This window comes from Chelmon rostratus, chromosome 11, assembly GCF_017976325.1.
Source record: "Chelmon rostratus isolate fCheRos1 chromosome 11, fCheRos1.pri, whole genome shotgun sequence".
Taxonomy (NCBI): domain Eukaryota; kingdom Metazoa; phylum Chordata; class Actinopteri; order Chaetodontiformes; family Chaetodontidae; genus Chelmon; species Chelmon rostratus.
Genome location: NC_055668.1, coordinates 547,788 through 569,085, shown reverse-complemented (window position 1 = coordinate 569,085; position 21,298 = coordinate 547,788). Strand labels below are relative to the sequence as shown.

The window sequence follows — 21,298 nt, the reverse complement described above, 5'->3', positions numbered from 1 at the left end:
AGATTCAGCCGTTGTTGCTGCTGTGGCCTGAGAGGGTTTTCAGGCCCCTCCAAACCTCTCTGGCATTGTTCCCCTGCAGGCGCTCCTCCAGCTTCCTCCTGTAGCTCTCTCTCGCCTTTCCTGATCTCTCTTTTCAGCTCCCTCTGCACCCTCTTCAACTCAGTTCTATCCCCAGACTTAAAAACCCTTTTTTTTGTCTCTGTGAAACACACTCCCGATATTCCTGCTGCAGTCTGGTTAGTGCCGTATAAGCTCTTCCATCTAATTAGGGAGAGATCTTACATTCCCCATCATAAGAGACGGTCTGGATGGTTTATACCGTCTTCTCTTGTCCCGGCACTTTGCTCCAGCTCTGCATCCCCTTCTCCATCTCTCTATCTCTGCGGGGATCTCCGGTCTTTCTGCTGGGAGTACGCTGGTGTTGCACAGCCCTAACAGCTGGTCCCAAGTGTAAACAATGGAGCCGTGGCTGAATGGATCTCCCAATGTTGTTTTTAAAAGTCCACAGAAGAGTAAAAAAGAATCACTAGTCTCACCAGTTGTACATTCAAAGGTACGCATTACCGACTGAAACTAGTGACGGAAAAAAGACAAAAAACACAAAAGAAAACTATAAAAAAAAGGAAAGCGGTCGGAGCTGCTGTAACTAGCTGCCACTTGTGCGGCACCATTTGGAAACAACTACTTGCACTAAACCCTAAAGAACAAGTCAAAAACCTTAGTGTTATTATTAACTCGGACCTATATTTTCAACATCATATTAGAAACATGACTAAACTGTCCTTATATCATTAATTGATAAGGAATTAATTAAGGAATATTGACAGAGAGTCAAACTGTTTCTATCCCAGGCAGTCGGTAATGTGAATAAAGCTATTGATCAAATCCAGCTCATACAGAAAGTTTTTAAATCATTGAATGGCTTTGCTCCATCTTATCTGTCCAATGTGGTTGTATGTGTGCAGACATATGTGCCTTCTATGTCACTTCTTTGTTCCTCCACTCAAACCTCTTCACTGTTCCTGAGGTCAGAATTAAAAGACAAGGAGAGGCAGCCTTTGCTAATAATGCCTCAAAACTCTGGAACAGCCTGCCTGAAGGTCTTTGTTTTTGATCTAAAACTTTCAAACAAAATCTTAAGACACATCTTTTTAACATTGCTTCCTCCTGAGGTGTCTTTTCTTTTTAGCTGATGGCTGTTTGATCTTCTCTTGTCCTGTATTTAATTATTATTATTATTATTATTATTATTATTATTATTATTATTATTATTATTATCATTATTATTGTATTTTCATTGTTTTTATTGTTTTATCTCACCTTATTAGGACTTGCTTTTATATCAAGAAATTTCTGTTGCATTTTATGCATGAATTGTGCTATATAAATAAAATGTATTACCATTTAAGAATAGGATCAGAGCTGCAGAAATTGTCCCAGTGAAAGTCTGTTTTGAAGTGCCAACTGAAAAAATGCAAGAATCTGCAATCATCAGCAAAGGCAGAAAAGCCCAGGCTAAATGAAGGGCAGCCAAAGTTGAGCGACAGTAGAACACATTCATGAATTGAACAACAGTAGGATGTATTTCCAGAAATTAAACAAAAAGCCCAGTGAGGAAGTATGAACAAAAGTAGCAGACCAGTTTATCTGAGATAGAAGTTAGATTAGAAATACTAGTTCACTGTTCAACTATGTTTTTCATCTATCAGTGCCTTGTCTCGTGGTAATCCATGATAAAACTGAGTGCTTGTCATACCTGTAGCATGGTCCAGCCATGGCTGGTACCATTTTGTCTTCCTGGGCTTCTTCTTGTCTGTCTGGGTCTCTGTAAGGAAACAAGAGAATGTTTAGACTGGAGGAACTGCTGCACAGGACAAACATGTGAACAGTTTTGATAATCTTAGAGTTTTCTAATAATGGAATTAAAAATATGATTGTGACCTGAGGGTGGTGCTTGAGGACAGAATGTTAATGCTGGATAATTGAAAAGTTGTTATATGAGCTTATGTTGGTTGAGTGTAAAATATTTGACAATTGAATCTGGAGCTGCAGTTCTATGGATTCTGGAGGCAGTGCTTAACACTAGATGATATTTGTGTTGACCCACCTGCAGCAGCCCAACACCTACGTCTTGATGCTATTTGTACACTTAAGCTCAGCTTTCAACACAGACAAGACAGGCTGGTGCTGAAGCTACAAGCAGTGGGTCTGCCTGTGTCTCTGTGCCACTGGATCAGAGACTTTCTCACCAACAGGCCTCAGGTGGTGAGAATAGGGAACAAAACATCATCCCCTCTGGTCCTCAGCACAGGCAAGCCACAGGATTGTGTGCTCAGCCCAACCCCTTTTTACCCTGTTTACTCATGACTGTGCTGCCACCCATCCAACCCAACACAGTTGTGAAGTTTGCGGATGACACTGCAGTAGTAGGTCTAATTTTAGATATCAGGAGAAAAGACACAACCCGGCCCCCTCCTCGTGGACGAAGAAGTGGTTAAGCGTGTGGACAACATCATGTTCCTGGGCCTCCACTTCACATCTGATCTCTCCTGGTCCATGAACACCTCACCACCTGGTGAAGAAGGCACAACAGAGGCTCTTCTTCCTTAGGAAACTGAAACGGGCTGGACTCTCCTCTCGGTTGCTCATCAATTTCTACAGGGCCACAATTGAAAGCATCCTCTGCCTTAGTGTGACAGTGTGGTATGGCAGCTGCACGGCACAGGAGAGGAAACAACTGGCACGGGTGGTTAAAACTGCATCGTGGGCTGCCCCTTCCTGACTTAGACTCTATATGTGAAGGCCGGGTCAGGAAGAGGGCAAGATCCATCGCCACGGACCCCAGAAGCCTGTGTATGCCTGGAAAGCAGCACCTCCACGGCCAATTTGGGGTGACCAACAGAAGTCTGTGGTCACCATGCTGTACTCTGTGTACTGCTGCTGCTGACAGTGGTAATGGTGGGAAGGCATAGAGGATGTGATATGGCCATTGGTGTGCCAGGTCATCCTGCCATGCCATATGTGCACCACTTTTCCACCACCACCTCTGGGTGGAGTTTCCACACAAGTCTTCTGGCTGGAGAAAAAGTTCACGACCACATTCTGTGGCCCTGGCGGGTACATGGCCCTGAGGCTGGCAAAGGGGGGAAAGGCCCAAATGACGAGCTACTGTGTCACCCACAGCAACCGAGGCGATCTGGTGCTGGATCCCCTTGATGATTGACATGGTAAACAGCAGACTTGTTGTCGGAATACAAGAACATGCCTGCCCTTTAAATTAGGCAGGAACATCTGGAGCTTCAAAAATATGGCACAGAGCTCAAGCACATTTATACGTGCCAGCATTTCCAGTAGTCCACAGCCACCTTACTGCTCTGTGTTGCCATACTGCCCCCCACCCTGAGAGTGAAGTATCGGGCACCACCACCTTGCTTCAGAAGGGGACTGAACCCGATGACACACCCCTGGTCAGAAATGCCCTGTTCTTCCATGGCACCAATGCCAGAAGTCACCTGCTGGACACCCTGACTCTTTTGGAATGGTGAACCCTTGGAAAAATAGAGGCCTTTGATCTAAACTTGAAAGGGCCACAAGTGCAGGAGGTCCAGTGGCACTACTGCATCACCAATGTCAACATACCCAACAGCCTGAGAAAAAGGCTGGATGCCAACCTCTGGTCCCTCTAGAAACGAAGGAGAAGGTGGGGTGGCCAGCAATAGGTGAGAGTCCAGGGTCAACTCAATGAACACCCTGTATGCCTGGGTGTGAGAGCAATCTAGCGATCCACTGAGCCAGAGATGCAGTTGTTTCCTGTGCCAGAGCTGCAGCGACCCAATCGTTGTATAGTGCTGCCTCCAATCCTGCTGCCCCATCACCGGCCTCCAGTCCTGCTGCCTCGTTGCTGGCCTCCAGTCCTGTTGCCTTCTTGCCAGCTCGCTGTTCGGCTACTTGGCCACCGGTTGTTGTCCCTGGGACACCTCGCTGGCCTCCAAAGGGGTTCCACCTTCGCTACCAGCCTCCAGAATGGTTCCGCTTTCGCGGCAGCCTCTAGAGAGGTGCCACCTTTGCTGCCGGCCTCCAGAGGGGTTCTGCTTTCGCGGCAAGCCTCCAGAGGGGTTCCGTCTTTGCTGCCGTCCTCCAGTGGGACTTTACCTCCCTCTTTGACCTCTTGCCTCTTAGTCCCTCCTCCAGACCTTAAGGGGCGGGGGGTACTGTTATGGTCTGGTTTTTGTCACTTCCTGTTTTATCTTGAAGGTTCACCTCTTGTGTCCTCTCTTGCTTTACTTCCTGTGTTTTTCCCTTCTTAGTGATTGTTTGATTTCTTTCACCTGTGTCTCATTAGTTGTCCTCCCCTGTGTATTTAAGTCTGTGTTTTTCCCTCAGTCTTTGTCAGGTCGTTGTCTTCATTCCCTGTGTTATGCCCGTCTACCAGTGTAAGTGTTTTACAGTGTTTCCTGTGTTTTAGGAGATTTGTTTTTCCCCTGGACCTTTGTTAGTTCCCTGAATTTTGGATTTCTGTTTCTTCTTTCTGGATGTGTTTTTGGACTTTTGCATTGATTCTCATTTTTGGACTCTTTTTTTGTTACTTCTATGGACTCTAAACTTTTGTTGGATTCTCACCTGCCTACCTGCTTTTTCATTTTCTTTGTTAATAAATTTGTTCAATTGCCACAGCCCTCCCTCATGTTTGCAATTGGGTTCAATCCCTGTCCAAATGTGACCCTAACATTCACATGTACATGTACAAAAAGAGCATTTAACTATTATTCCTTGTTATTTGAGCAAGTTGTCTGGGGTCAGTTATTCAAAAAACAATAAAGTGAGTGTATTGAGACTGTGTATCAACAGGGTATTGTATGTTTCACTTAAAATAGGTAAACCTTCGGGGTAGCTACGTTAATAAACCAAACCCAAACACCCCATCACCGTTGTGTAGAGTTATTTGTAGTTGCTATAGAGTGCTGGGGTGCAGCACAAGCCTAAGTGCGCCAGCACCATATAGACAACTGACTCAGCTGTATTTGGGGCAGCCTCCGTGCCAGCCCTGCAATGGTTTTCTGTCCTGTGTAAGAAGCATGAGTGGAAGCCTCTACCCCATCCTGCACTGATCCACCCTGGCAGAACTGACTACAGGACGCCCTCACAGACAGGGCATCCTCATCCCATTCTGATGGGGTAGGGGTCCTAGCCTGCGGCTGCCCACCCAGGCAGCTGCCAATGACTGAAGGTCAAGGAGCAGATTTTTAATCTCAGCAAACAATCGACCATCCTGGTCTTTTTTCTAGGTGGGATACCTGCAGGTGGATAGCAACTCAGGCCCCTTCTGTGCAGTCAAAGCTATGCTAAATGGCAGCAGCTGATCTTCAAGTTGTCTGCCTTCCACCTAAGCTTCCACCTGGGCTAGCTTCAGTTGCCGTGGCATGAAACTGAGATTCATGCACTGACTGTCAGACAGCCCCTCTCGCGGGTGAACAACACCAAGGCACGCAGGGCACTCATCATGGCCATCAGTAGCTAACAGTGGAGCCATGAAAGACCAACAAACCTGTGAACCTAACATGGTTGCGTTTACTCTATATCACTCCTTTACTCTCGCCTAACATATATATCTGTGGGTGTTCAGCCCAAGAGAACAGGTTACACAAGAGTGGAATCAATTGCCAGTAACCCATCAACCAAAAACACCATAGCGAACTAGCTCACTGCTAAGTTACAAAACTGGGAGCGAGAAACATGCTATAGAACACTCACAGAACACACAAAAAGAAGTACCCACAAGAGAAAACCACTTATTTTTCATTTATTTAACTAAATTAAGAAGATATGTACTCTAAGGAGCGAAAGCACTCGTCATGAAACAACAAAGTAATGCTAGCTATAATCAAGTTGTCTACCACAACAGGGAAAGAAAACAGCCAGAGCCGACCACATTTAAAAAAAGCTTGCCAATCACTGCACGTGCAAACACTTAAATTCACTTAAATTCAAAAACACCCAAATATTGGTAGTGAAAGCCCATTCAGTTTGGAGTAAACAAAAGAAGAAACCTGCAGCATAGCTCCAGAGCTGCAACATTAGTTGCCGAAAACCCAGAGAAAACACGCCCAGACACCTAATTAGAGGTTCAAAAAGTTCAGTCTAGAACAGGTGTGGCCAACCAGTCAGGGGCAAAGAGCCACAATTTTTACTGTGTTACTGCAAAGAGCCACATCATACACATGGGCACACATGAACTGATCCCATCCCTTCCCCTCACTGTCTCGCTTTTTCTTACAGACACAGAGACCTCTGCTTTGCCAGATTTACTGTAAATGTCATACATCAACATAATAATGACAAAAATTGACTCCCACAGAACTAAGACCACAGGCCAGTCACTTTCAACAATGAACACTGTGTGCATTGTCTCATAAACAAACTCAGTTCAATGTCAGTTCATGTCTACAAACAAGAATAAAATAATTTACAATAGCATTTTTCTCTTATCATGCATGTTGCTTAGTGGGACTTCTGGCATTCCTTGCCCTCAGCAATCCTTTTCAAATCTGGTTTATAGTCAGTTGTTGCTACTCTGTCAGAACAGATCAATGCTTTGATTTCATGTGTTTCAGGGTAGATAAAACAGACTTGCAGATGTGTGTTGACCCAAACATTGACTGTATCTTAAGCGCAGCCCGTTTTACACTTGGGTACTTTTCCATTGGCACACTTTTCCAGAATTCAATGGTGCCTTCTCTTAAAGCAGGTTTCAGTTGGTCCCCTTCACAAAGATCGATCATCTCCAACTCAGCTGCAGCCTTGTTTTGTATGTCACAACACTCATCCAATGCAACACTAAAATACTCACAGGCTTGAAGATCCGAGTGCAACTGTAATTGAATAAACATGTTAATGTCCGATATTCTGTATTCAGCCGTTTGGCGGGACAGTTGGGTGTCCGATACCATTCGTTTTAGTTTGTCGTTTTCAGAAGATTTCAACAATGTCACTGAGGCGTTTTTGACAAACTCCCCTTCATTGTATGGCTTTTTAGCCTGTGCAATGTTCCAAGCAAGTTTATAAGATGCGTTATGGTCTTTGAGTGCTTCATACGTTTTTGGAACAACTGTGTCTGCTTTTCTGCTTGACTTTTCAAAGTGACCAACTTGTGCTTGCAAAGTTCAGTCCCCCTTGGAAATTCCTGGTCGATGTTAGTATGGAGTGAACTGAAGTGCCGCTGAAGATTTGAAGCCTTGAAATTCGCTAAGGATATCTAACATATAAGGCAGAATGGCTTGCCATTATGTTCAACAAAAAAAATCTCTCCCACTCTGTTAAAAACATATGGAGCCCCTAAAGTGTCATGAAGAAAAAAATACTAAAACGAGCGCACAAGATACTAAAACGTGTGCTCGATTTAATGCACTCGTTCATTTATACAGACAAGTAGCAACAACAATAGACAGCCGGGCTCCGTTGCTGAAGCGTAGGTGCTGAAGCGTAGGTGCTGAAGCGTAGGTGCTGAAGCGAAGTTCTACACCTACAAGAAGTACACTTACTTCAAGTATTGCTAAGTTGATTTGATTATATTATGAGCTCATCATAGTGTGAATCATTCTGGAAAGGGACAACTAGGTATGCAAACAACATATGTGACGGTCTCGAGTGCACGTTTTAATATCTCGTGCGCACGTTTTAATATCTTGTCGCACGTTTTAATATCTCGTGCGCCCGATTTAGTATTTCGTGCGCACGTTTTAATATTTCGTGCGCACGTTTTAGTATGTTTTAGTATCTTGTGCGCACGATATAGTTTTTTTTTCTTCATGACACTTTAGGGGTTCCGTAAAAACATCCTATGTTCATCTTCAAATTTTGAGAGCAAACGTGGTAGGCCTACACTACTCAACAGTTTTTCCGTCCAAGTCATTTGTGTCAACCCGCATGCACGTGAGATGCACGTACTGTAAAAAAAACACAAAAAACCCCCCCACAAAATTCGACATGAACGTAAGAGCCGCATGAAACCGGGCAAAGCGCAGCATGCGGCTGGGGAGCATGGCAAGGTTCGAACACATGTTGACTGATTGTTTTGATTTCTAGCAACTTGCTGAATATTTTTCCAGTTAAACAGTAAATCAGTGAGTCCTACCAATAGTCTGACTCTTGTTGGAATCTTCATTTGTTTTGTGTCCATCTTTGTACTTTTGCTGCTTGGAGCGAATTCTCTGCATCCTGAGAGAGGAGAACAGGAAAAATGGGGATAGGAGAAAGAAGAATGGCACTTTTACTCTCTTTTAGAGCCAGTTCATAACATGTGTGTTAATGTAGCTCTATGTGTTTGCCTATGCTATATTTAGGTCTTTCAAATCTTTATCTTTAGAAATGAGAAATAAAGATAAAATGAATAAATACAGAACAAAAACACTGTAAAATATAAGACATATATATCAAACATTTCCAAGCATGTACAACTTTTTGTAGCAATTACCAAAAAAAAAATTACCTATTTTAGAGATTATCTTAAAATGGAAATAACATGACTGAACAACATTTTTGACTTGATATTATTATCCACAGTTATTATGGCAATACATATTTTTTAAATATATTTTGTCTGCATATTTTTTTTCTTTTATATAGTCGCTTGTATAATATGTACATATATATAGTCAACTTTTATTTTGTATTTTGTTTTTTGTTATCTCTGTTGCTATTTTTCTTTCCAACTGCTATTACATGCTGCTGTAATACCCAAATTTCCCTAGCTGGGGATAAAAAAAGTTAACTTATCTTGTCTGATCTTATCTTACCTTGTCTTGTCTTGTCCTGTCTTATCAAAGTAGACCTTAGCTTTAGGTTAGATTCCTAACAGTCTGCGCAATGTTATTTGAGAGACTATCAAGATTAGCACCAAAGGAGCTCATTGTCATCATTAAATTTAAAGAAATTTTGGGACATCCAGGATTTGATATCAGAGAGGCAGGGTGTGAGATTAGCTAGGGGTGGGTTTTAATGGCATGTATAACTGAATATCATGGCATAAAAATGGTAAAACACATCATGATTTTGAATAACCTTGTCAAGACGTAGCATGTATATAGAAGACAGAAGGCTGCGACCATGAACTGAGCCTTGAGGGACACAACAATTCAGCAGAGTGCTTTAGGAAGAAGAGTTATTCAGAGTGACAGAAAAAGTTCTGTTGGAGAAGTATTTGCCCAAATCTCCAAATGATGTAGGAAGACAGTGTCAAAGGCACTTAAATCTAAGAGAACTAAAATCAGCCTTAATAATGTCTCTGTACTATGAGGTGCTCTAAATCCAGACTGGAAACTGTTAACGATAGTTATTATTCATTAACAATTTCAGTTAGGATACAATTGCTTTCAGAACCAGAACCCTAGATAGGGGGGTGTCATGACCCGTGCTGTGCACACCGGTTTTTTGTTAAGTTTCCCCTTGTGTGTTGTTTTTGTCTGGTTTTTGTCACCTCCTGTCTTATTTTGAAGATTTATGTTGTGTTTCTTTATTTACTTTACTTCCTGTGTTTTCCCACCCTTGTGATTGTCTGATGTGTTTCACCTGTGTGTCATTAGCGTTACTGTAGTATATAAGTCCGTGTCTTCCCCCCCAGTCTTTGTCGGGTTATTGTCTGCGCCCCCCTACTGTCTGTGTTTCCCTTACTGATTTGAGAATCCCTTGCCATAACCATAGCCATAGCCATAGCCATAGCGAGTGTTTCCTTGTGTCCTCGTTGTCCATGTCTGTGTTTTCCCTTTGTTTGTCTGCGTTCATGTCTGTGCCTTGTTCCCGGTGAGTGTTTGTTTTGTTGTTATTTCTATAGTCTAGTTTTGTTACCGTTAGTTATAGCCAATTTTCAGTTCTTTGTTAGATTGATTTTTGTTTCTGTTGTTTTGTTAGTTAAGTTCTTAAGGTGTTTGTTTCTTCCTCCCTCGGGAGCATTTTCTGTTTATTTTATACATTGATAGTTGTTCTTAGTCTTGTCCCTAGCGCCGTTGTGTTGCGTGTTTGTGTTATTCTATGTTCCCCGGTGTTGTCTTCGTTCTCTGTGTGTGAACCCTTTTACCCTAATGTGTCTTAAATCATAGTTCCCTGAGTTTTGGTTTTTGTTCGTGTTCTTTGTGTTTAATAAATCGGTTCTTTTGAATCTGCGCCCTGTCTGCATCTGGGTTCAACCCATAGTTCCCCCTTAGATCCACACCTTACTGACAGGGGGTCTAGCATAGTTTTTTTTTTAACAGTGGGTGAACAATGGCATACTTAGAACAAAATGTGGGCTTTTTTGTGATAGAGTTTCTATTTGCGTACTTGCCAACATTTATATTTATTCTGAAATACACTATATTGCCAAAAATGTAACATATGGACTTTTGGTCCGTGTTGGCCACTCAAATAAGTGCAAATCTTGTTACTACAGCATACAGTGATATTTTAGAGAGTAGTTCTTCCAATTTTGTGTCAGCAGTTTGGGTTTGTTCTTTGCCTGTTTCAGCATGACAAAACTGTGCACAAAGCCAGCGTCATAAAGAAATGCTTTTCCCAGTATAGTATTGATTGTATACTATATAGTAAAGTTGTTGGGACCTTTCATTAAACACCAACATTTCAACCTCATTGTCATGTTAGAGGAAAAAACGGGATCACCAAAGTCAGTAGGATTCATCCCCTGAGGACCATGGATGTCTGTACCAAATTACAAAACATTAAAACAAATTAACTACAAAATGGTGGGCCGACCAACAGACCAACAGTACATCCTTGGAGCCTTCACTGGAGTGCAGAAGGCAACTCAAGGTTCAATGTTCTATCTTTAAGAATTTCATCATCTAGCTTTCCATTTCTACTTGTTCTCTGATGCACAATTATAACGTTATTCACAAAAGCAAAATTCATCAGCTGCACTTATTATACCGTGAAAACTTACGATCTCTTCAGCTGTGACAGAGATTTCTTCTCAGCTTGTTGGTGGAACTTAATGTTCTTCACGATACTAGCTCTGAAGAGCTCAAACCCCCTGAAAGAAAGAAAGTGATGTCATTGCATTTGTCATGAAGGAACTGCCACCAGCAAGTAACTGGGGAGCCAATATCTACAGCAGCTTTGTTTCAACTAAAAAAAAAGGGTGTCGAATTAATCATAGGAGCCTCTATATTTGGGATCTACTGCCACTTCAGTAACTGCATCCAATATCTGTTGAAATGTTAATACGGAGCATTTTGAATGTTTATATCTTCATTGCATACCTAATCTGACAGGAGCTAATAACCAAATGTGGTTTTCAATTACACTAACATCTCAAAGACCTCCAATGGTGACAGAGCATGATGAAAGTGACTTGAACAGAGCACAAAGCACATGCATTGATCGTAATTATAACATTTGTAATTAACATTACTTTGTTGACCCTTTAATGTACTTTGTACTTTTCTGTTGATCAGTGTTTATAAATAGTTTTTTCTTAGTCCTTTAATAAGCTGGTGACCCCCAGCATTCAAACCACTGCATTAGCTCCTTCATACAGTCAGTAATCTGTAAATTGTGTCATACCTTGAGGCCTGTTTGGCAGAAGCCTGCAGCTCTGCCACCACATGCAGGAAGTAGAAACTGAGGAAGACCCTCCTCTGCAGCAAAAGGCAGAGAAAGCAGATACTGTCCCAGATGATCCCTGCCTCTTCTACTGGGAGGCTGCAGGTCTTGTCACTCACTCCCTTCGCTGTGAGGAAAAAAACACATACCAACACAAAGCCGTAATCATAACTATTGATAAAAAAGCCAAAAAGGCTCTTGTGTTGTTTAATACCAACATATACAGTATAAAGCACATTGCAACCATTAATAATTTGTGCTTCCATAGATACTATTAATAATGTATACATGATCATTGTCATGATATATAATAATTATTAAAGTACTTACGGTCGTAGTATCCTTTGACTGTGCAAACCAGGCTAAAAAGCTGAATCACCCAACAAAAGCCCTTCTGCATCTCAAACACAAACACACATGCCAGGATCTGCAAAACAAACACACAAACATAGAAATGTTTTCTAGGTCAGGTCTGTGTTTTCATACCTGCATGCATGTGTGAAGATTTCGCTTCAATCTCCTTAATGATGGCATTCCATTAATCCTACAGATTAGCATGTCCCTTGATATTATCAACAGCAGTAATGGTGTAACTCTACTTTGGGGTGAAACTTTCACCAGAAAAGAAGGTCCTGATTTTAAGTTTTAGACAGTCCAGAGGGCTCCTAAGTCAGTAAGACCTATTCACTATCAGTCAAATGAAGCTCTGGCTGTCCCCCGGTTTCATGAGGAATTTTGTGTTTGTGTTTTTTTTTAAGGTACGTGCATCTTCCGTGCATGTGTGTTGACGCAAATGACTTGGAAGGAAAAACTGTTGAGTAGTGTAGGCCTACCAAGTTCGCTCTCAAATGGCAGGGAAAAAATGCACAACAAAACGAAAATATGAAGATGAACACAGGATGTTTTTGAGTGGGAGAGATTTTTTTTGTTGAACATAATGGCAAGCAATTCTGCCTTATATGTTAGATATCATTAGCGCATTTCAAGGCTTCAAATCTTCAGCGGGACTTCAGTTCACTCCATACTAACATCGACCAGGAATTTCCAAGGGGGACTGAACTTTGCAAGCACAAGTTGGTCACTTTGAAAAGTCAAGCAGAAAAGCAGACACAGTTGTTCCAATAATGTATGAAGCACTCAAAGACCATAACGCATCTTATAAACTTGCTTGGAACATTGCACAGGCTAAAAAGCCATACAATGAAGGGGAGTTTGTCAAAAATGCCTCAGTGACATTGTTGAAATCTTCTGAAAATGACAAACTAAAACGAATGGTATCGGACACCCAACTGTCCCGCCACACGGCTGAACTCAATTACAGTTGCACTCAGATCTTCAAGCCTGGAGTATTTTAGTGTTGCATTGGATGAGTGTTGTGACATATAAAACAAGGCTGCAGCTGAGTTGGAGATGATCGATCTTTGTAAAGGGGACCAACTGAAACCTGCTTTAAGAGAAGGCACCATTGAATTCTGGAAAAGTGTGCCACTGGAAAAGTACCCAAGTGTAAAACGGGCTGCGCTTAAGATACAGTCAATGTTTGGGTCAACATACTTGCAAGTCTGTTTTATCTACCCTGAAACACGTGAAATCAAAGCATTGATCTGTTCTGACAGAGCAACAACTGACTATGAACCAGATTTGGAAAGGAGGGCTGTTGAGGGCAAGGAATGCCAGAAGTCCCACTAAGCAACATGCATGATAAGAGAAAAATGCTATTGTAAATTATTTTATTCTTGTTTGTAGACATGAACTGAACATTAACCTGAGAGTTTGTTTGTGAGACAATGCACACAGTGTTCATTGTTGAAAATGACTGGCCTGTGGTCTTAGTTCTGTGGGAGTCAATTTTTGTCATTATTATGTTGATGTGTGACATTTACAGTAAATCTGGCAGAGCAGAGGTCTCTGTGTATGTAAGAAAGAGCGAGACAGTGAGGGGAAGGGATGGGGTCAGTTCATGTGTGCCCATGTGTATGATGTGGCTCTTTGCAGTAACACAGTAAAAATTGTGGCTCTTTGCCTCTGACTGGTTGGCCACCCCCGCTCTAGTTAAATGTCATTCAGGGAGACTATTCTTCCTCATGCTTAGGCCTGTAGTTTATTTCTCTTTCCATCCTGCCATCCTCTCATGCATCTACATAATTTCATGGCTGTCATTGTCTGAGGCTGTTACCTGAGATATAAGCCATTCTCATCAGCTGGTCACATCTATCCAATTGCAGAGCGATAAATCTACTATTAGCACAGTCATCAGTCACCACCCCCACCAACACTGTCTAGACTGCATGGGGGGATATCGAAATAATCTAGTAACACCAGAGGTCAGTTTGTACAACTCTCCACTATTTGGACAGTGGAAAGTGCTGATGGGCTTGAAATATCTCAGCTGTCTGTGAGAATGATCCTTGCTCCTCAGATCAACATTTGTTTAACAGTTCATTAAGTGGACATTAAACCATTAACAAGAGAAAAACCAAATACGCCCATCGACAGATTCAAGTCAGTATTTTATTTTGTTTCATATATGAAGATATGCTTTAATTTAATTAATAAATAAATGTTAATTTAAATGTAACTGTTTGGTGCTGAGCAGCAGTTTATCGTCAGTTTTTAGAGCTCTTTCTCTGAAAAAAGCTGCCTGCTGAACCAAACCATAAAGCTGTGAGCCGGACAGCTAAACAGTGATCTGAAACATAAATTAAATAGCCCTACGAAGCCGAGGGGAACTGCGAATTTGGGTAATAACTCTAGAGGTTCGTCACACCATGTGACCCTTTCACATTAAGCAGCAGTTTATGCATTGTCATTTGATACATTGCCAATATTGACTATAGTTGTTTTAATTTATTTTAATCAAATCCAATCCATTATTTCATTTGACTTTAGCCCTATTTAAAGTTGTTTAATCTGTCAAATCTGTCTAACATGTTGCATTACATTTTATTTGAATTAAAATGTATTTTCAGTATTTTTTAATATAATGTAATATAATCTAAATGATTTGTATTTAAATTCAATTAAATGTAGACATATTGAGTGAATTAAACTGGAAATAGCAACAGGGTCCATCGGCTTTGTAAAATGAGGAATATCTTCAGGAGGAACCTTTAGCAGGACTCTTTATGGTAGGAGAGAACACTAAGTGACTATGGCCCTACCAGCCAATTTTCCACATTATATGAAGGGTACTTTGCTTTGAGATTTAAGGTGTAGTCAGTGCAATTCTATAGGTTCATTGCATAAAAAAATCCTAATTTACCAGAGCATTGTTGCTGATCAATGCCAGTCACTCATTTGTTACCAGATTTGTTGCTGAGATTTTAAACAATAAATATGGTTCATTAAAATGTCTTATTTTCAAAGGTTTCATTCAACATCAGCAAAGTTGGTTTATACCTTTACCTTCTACTTACATTATTCTTATACCTAGAGCATAAATATAGTTTTGATTTAAAGTTCAGCGTCAGATTTCATTGGTTGACAGCATCCCTGCAACACTACACGGATATACTGAACATGATGTCTTGTGCTTTAATTATATTCCTTATAATTATGGTTGAAACAATGTCAGGCTTAATTGATAAACAGCTTCATCAAAGATTTTTTTTTTTTATTGTGTGTTTCATCATTAACTTTTAAAAATGTCACCACACCTTTTGTTGCTGATTTGTGGTGCTGTGTGTGCATGCCCACACAGTATATGCACCCAAGACCTACTACTTTCTGCTTGTTGTTGTTTTGCTTGCACAGTTAAAGTAGGGCTCTAAATTTCATCACCTCCCAATATCTAATGTGTTAGAACACATGCTGATGTTTCCCATAGCTGCCACCATATGTTACAATACTGCTTAGTAATATATTTTACTGACGACCAAGAAAAAAAGTTAGAGGAACCAAGAAGCCCCTAAAAGCTGTAAACTCGCACCAAATGAAGAGCTTTATACTTACTGATAACATATTTTTAGATATAATGACTGCCACGTTGTAAATGATGAGACAGTCCCACAGGGCGAGGCGGGTCCTGGATTGTTTGACCAAAAGCTGGGTCCCAAACAGCAGAAAAAAGAAGCAGGCGAGCAGGTAGCCCAATCCAAACACAGAGATCCTGGTGGCTCCGGTGATGAAGACCACTGACAGCACAAACCAGAAGAGGTGACGAAACACCAAAACTTTAGCCATGTCCAGGTAGCTCCTGGAGGACGAAAGGGAAAGAAATACTTCATGTTGAAACTTTTCAGATTTGATCGACAAAGTTTTTACTATAAGAAATGAGCAGGAGAGACAGAGTGAGGGGTGACAAAGGATGATTAAAAATGCAGGTTCAACGGGGGGGGGGGGGGGGGGGGGGGGGGGGGGGGGGGTCGTAGACATGTTCAAAAACTAATGAAATCTGGCACACACGGTGAAAATAAATGGTGAAAATCACGATCTGATATGATATATACCTTAAACCAAACGGGAAGTCAGTCGTGTTTGGGAATAGGCCTACTCAAGCATTTTAAGTCCAACCTACTAGGGATGTGGAGATTCACCGATTCATATCGGTGGTCCGATATAAACGTTTGCGATGCGACTGCACCGGTGGAATGAACGTGCATCGGATATAATTTACGGGTGAATTCGCGGTGCATCTCTTCTAGCCTGTCTACACCGGCAAATCCCATTGTTAAATCGACTATTTCATGTTCTAGTATTTTCAAGGCAACCTGAATGCACCATCGCGTCCCCAGGCAGTGATGCAAACAGGTGTTGTACACAACAGACAAACGAGGCAAACGAGAAAGACGATAGCCGCGACGAGATATTTAATGCACCAAAAAAGACACATTAATCAAACGTGTGGCAATATTTTGGGTTTTTTAAGCGAGGGGGTCAGCTAGACAAGTCGCACGCAATTTGCAAACAATGCCGTGCGGCTATCAAGTACGTCGGCAGCACGACGCATCAAGCATTCCCTCTGAACGAGTGTTCAGTACCGCTGGTAACATAGTAATAATAATAATAATAATGATAATAATAATAATAATAATAATTATACATTTTATCTGGAAGCGCTTTTCAGAACACTCAGTGACACTTTACAGAGCGGGTAAAACACAAATAACACAAGATACAAGCAGAATAAAAAAAAAAATAGTGACTGCTCAGCGCAGTTTGCTATTCCCAGAACATGTAGACCAGTTAATAATAGTTAATATATTTCTAAAGAAAAAACTGAAACTAAGCCATATGAGGTAAATCAGTGAGGTGTTTGCAGTAAATGGCATTGTTTGATTGCCAGTAGTTGATGTTTTTTGCTTACATTGTGAGCAGTTAAGAAAGACTTGTTAGGAAATGTTATTTATTTACATGTTCAATTTCTTATAGACATTACACCAATACGTTTTCCTCCTAATACACAGGAGCACTATGGACACACTTTGGAAAGAAATACCTCTATTTGAGCCCCTTGGTGAGAGTATTGTTTACAGCAGCTGTTACTGGCTGCCAGTTATAGTTTTATTTTTTTTTACACTTGATTCTGTAAAACATTGTTATTTGATTTTCATTCTTTGTAAGAAATCAGTCAACTTACTGAAACAAGCACATCATTCTGGCAGACAGTAGTATGTGTTGCTGGTCATGTTATTTGCACTATTCACATGGTTAATACTGTGCTTTCTGAAACTGTTTAACTGTGAAGTTTTATACATTTTGTATAATTATAGAGACAGAGAACATAATTGGGAGTTAGGAGTGCTAATTATAAAGACAATTGAATGATCTGTCTACTGAAATATGTCTTTTTTAAAATATGATTTATTGGTTACTCCATAAAAAAACAAATATTAAATACATCCCGCAAATCGATACAGAGAGTAAAGCAGAATTGTGCTATTGAGGTAAAAAACCTGATGTTACTATTACTCTCTCATACTGCAACTAACTGTATTGAAAGATCACATCATATCGAAACATCCTTTTATAGCTAAGTCATATCGTTATCAAATCATTTTTGAATCGCATCGTATCGTATCGCATTGTATCGATGGGAGCTTCAGTGTATCGTAACTGTATTGTATCGGTGTCAGCGCATCGAGATGCATACTGAATCAGCCTCAGTGGTGGAGATATACAACCCTACAACCTACGGCATCACAAATACCAAACAACACAGTTTTCTTCAAATCAAAGGGGGGGCAAATGGCAGAACTTTGATGGTGCAGGTTTTGTGATGATAAAACAAGTGGGTGTTTTGTTTCACTCTTTTAAATGTAAACTGAACTGAAGTGACTTTTCTCACCTTTGTGAAGCCTGAAACTGGCACTTACTGCTTGTGACTTTAATTTGAGCTGTCTCCTTCTGTTGAGTGTAAAGGGCTCGAACCCAGAAATTGCAGCTTGTGGCTATATATATTATTGTACTTCATCTATTCATTTCAATTATTTGGTTTTAACAGCTGCATTTTCTTAATTTAGTGAAATGACACAGTTAGAAGGGACAGAATGTAATACATCGAATGACTTGACAATGCTAGCATGACAGAGAAAAACATGTATTGACTTCAGTTAGGATTGTATATGAATTGAAACTCATGCTGAACTGATGTTTCCAGAGTGTGTTTAGGTGTGAGTGTGGATGCAAATGTAGAGAAGTACAGGTGAGTTGTTTTAAAAAAACATAACATTACATTCAAATGGTTGAGTATTGGCTAGCAATTAATAACAATTAGCTGAATACATTTTACAATATTTGAATGAGAGAAAGAAAGAAGAAAAATAAGAACAGGAAAAGCAGAAAAAAACATAAAATTGGGTAGGTGAAGGGATTTGGGAGGCTTCATTTGTCTGGGAGAGATGGCCAGTAAGAGAAAGAGAGAGAAGCGCAACCATGATCCGCACAAACACAAACATGTTACTTTTCATTTCTTTACTGAATGAAGCAGGGATCCCTTCCTGCTCTTGGGTAGAAACTGGCAACTATACATGAGCACATGTTATGACAATGAGAGATGATGGAGGTGAGACAGAGGAGAGGAGGTAGTAATAACAGTAACAACAGTGAGCAAGATATTCAAATGATGCAGGTCAATGTCATCACACCAAAGCTGTGTTGAAGAAATGGCTGCATGTCGGATAAAAATTTTATAATTTGGAGAACAAGCCTCTATCAGCGTTGCCACACCAGTAGTGCTGTTTAGCCAGGTCTCAACTAAGAATATCAAAAGCAAACACTTTTCATTAAAGGGTCAGATTAGGAGTGACTGCCTGTTTGCGCTGGCCATCGTGTTCTGTGGTCTTGGCATTCTGCGCATGCCAAGGGTGTGATGTAGGATCCAAACCAAAATATGTTGAAATTGTCAACAAACTTTTGTCCCTTGGGTGAGAAATGCTGATGTTAGCCATATTTTCAGGGCAAGGAGGTTGCTGTAAGATTCAATTCGATTCCTTTCCGAGAGGCTGGAATGGGGCTTTTTAAGACGAAATGCAGTGACAGTCGCTCCGTTTCTCTAGTAGCAGGCAAAAGTATTTTTTCAGGACCTCAGAGCCAGCTTTTCTTTGAAGAAAAGTGTGACAAGATCCTGCTTGAATCATAATCTTCCTGTTATTTGGATGTGTAGACAGGATAACTGGCAACAGTCCTGTCCTGACCCCCCTGACAAATGTGTCATCTATACTTAAATTTTCATTCTTTGCCATTCTTACATACTTGGTTAAAAAGTCCCCAATCAGGATGGTGTCTGACTTATTGGGTGTGGGGTTACCAGTTTTTCCTCTGGCCCTCTGCTTATTAGGTGGGGAGTTACCATTATTTGGTAAATGCTGAGGCCAGGGATCAAACCCCCAACCTTCTGATAGCTGGACAACTGCTCTAGCTTCTATCTCTACCACTATACCTGATGTTTTCCGCAGCGGGCAACATCAGACCAAGTCCTGGCCGGAGTTGATGCCTTCGGTCTAGCCCTTGTGCCGGTATGGAACGTCTTTAGGGAAGACTGGTCTTGGAGCCTCAACAGCTGATCACTCACATAAACACTCCGAATCCTACTGAGCCTCTTAAAGGCGACTTAGAGCAAGAAGGACCCAGTAGATAAGAGAATGACCATAAATATGCTTGCATTCCAACACTGACTTGGAAACCAGTACCTATCCTTTTAATGCGTGTTGGAATTAAAAATAATGAATTGTCTTTTTCCTCTGCAACAAGCCAAGGATTCCACTAAAGTGAAAAACATAGAGCCTACGATCGGTTGTTATATAGTGTATTCCTACCAATGACCGTACTGCTATCACGTGTTCATGGTTAGTTAGTCCTCTGCAATACCAGCACGTGCTTAGAGATTAGTTAAAATGGTATTTTACCACAACTAAGAAAAGAGGTGTGCCACCTTATTGGTGGTAAAACTAGGAAGAATTCATTCCCTTTTGGTAAGGTAATCATGTGTATTATGCTTAAAGTTTTGAATGATGTACTGTCAAAAAGATGTTTGTATTGTTCCTGTGGCGGTTGGTATTTCCGGTGTACTTATTGTGAAAGTCCACTTCCTGTTTTCTGTTGTGTTTGCTCTAACTTTATTTTTTGTTTCCTGAGGCTCCCTTCCCCCTGCTGCGTCGAGGAGTGATTGGGCGCACCTGAATACACTTCCTGAATCAAGACGCCTATTTATTCTCTGCTGAGATGCTCCTCGACGCCAGAGCATGCTTCTTCGTACCGTGGTACCAGTTGGCTTCGTATCTCTTGTGGTAAAACTAATTATTTGTGTCTTTTGAAAAGTTTCTCCTGGAGTAATTGTTTGTCTCCTCTCTTTCGTTTCAGTGCCTCCCGTGCCCACACAGCCCAGCACTCTCTGGACCTTTTTGAGTTTACGTTTTTGGACCTCATGCTCCCAGTGACTGTTTGTGTTGAAAATAAAACCTTTGTTAACCCTTTCCGTTTCCGCTCCTGGGTCTCTCTCAGCATTAACCGTCACAGTTCCTTCCTCCTGTATTAATCGTAAGTTTAGTTTCATATATCATTTTATTTTAGTGGTTTAATGGGCCATGGTGGAGGACTAATATGTGACAGTGGAGCACCTTCTCACACAGGCTGCCACAGCTCCGCTGTCGAAGGGACAGATACAGGAAATCTTTCCTGCCACATGCCGTTGCACTGTACAATAGCAGCTAAAAAAAAAAAAAAACTCTTTTGTACAATACTTCTTATCACTATTGCTTGCTATTTTGATATTTAATTATATATAGTTTGTTCTTTATAGTCCCATTTCACAAATTTTCACTTTTCTCACTGTGTGTATGCTTGCAGTCACGGTATACTTTATTTTCTACACACTGCCATTTGCTGTAGATTTTCTTTTTTGTGCAATACTTTTCATTACTACTGTTTGCTATTTTGTTATTTTATTATTATGTATATAATCTTTTTGCTGTTTGCTTTTTTGATATTTTATTATGTATAGTTTGTTCTTATTTCACAATTTTTCACTTATTTCACTGTGTGTAATGCTGCTGCTGCACTGCAATTTCCCAGCTTGGGATAAATAAAGTCTGTCTGTCTGTCTGTCTGTCTGTCTATCTATCTGAGACTAGCCAATGGTGAGTAGTTCTTAATTATTATTATTATCAATTATTTAATTTTTATTACTCTATGTAATTGGACAGTTCATGATTTGTATATATTAGCAACCTTTTATCATCATAAAAGCCTCTTTTCATTAGCACAATAGCAG

The 21,298-nt window shown here is 40.7% G+C and overlaps 1 protein-coding gene across 3 annotated transcripts in view; it reads right to left on the bottom strand.

The window, feature by feature from the left end:
* The window catches only part of piezo1 (piezo-type mechanosensitive ion channel component 1), a 105,726-nt gene that overhangs the window by 29,548 nt on the left and 54,880 nt on the right, over nucleotides 1-21,298 (bottom strand). For all 3 annotated transcript variants that reach the window (XM_041947486.1, XM_041947487.1, XM_041947488.1), the window contains exons 25-30: nucleotides 15,541-15,784; nucleotides 11,920-12,016; nucleotides 11,551-11,716; nucleotides 10,928-11,017; nucleotides 8,132-8,214; nucleotides 1,757-1,825 (exon numbers count right to left, since the gene is read on the bottom strand). In XM_041947486.1, the coding sequence (XP_041803420.1) occupies nucleotides 1,757-1,825; nucleotides 8,132-8,214; nucleotides 10,928-11,017; nucleotides 11,551-11,716; nucleotides 11,920-12,016; nucleotides 15,541-15,784 (749 nt within the window). The remainder of the gene's footprint in view (nucleotides 1-1,756; nucleotides 1,826-8,131; nucleotides 8,215-10,927; nucleotides 11,018-11,550; nucleotides 11,717-11,919; nucleotides 12,017-15,540; nucleotides 15,785-21,298) is intronic.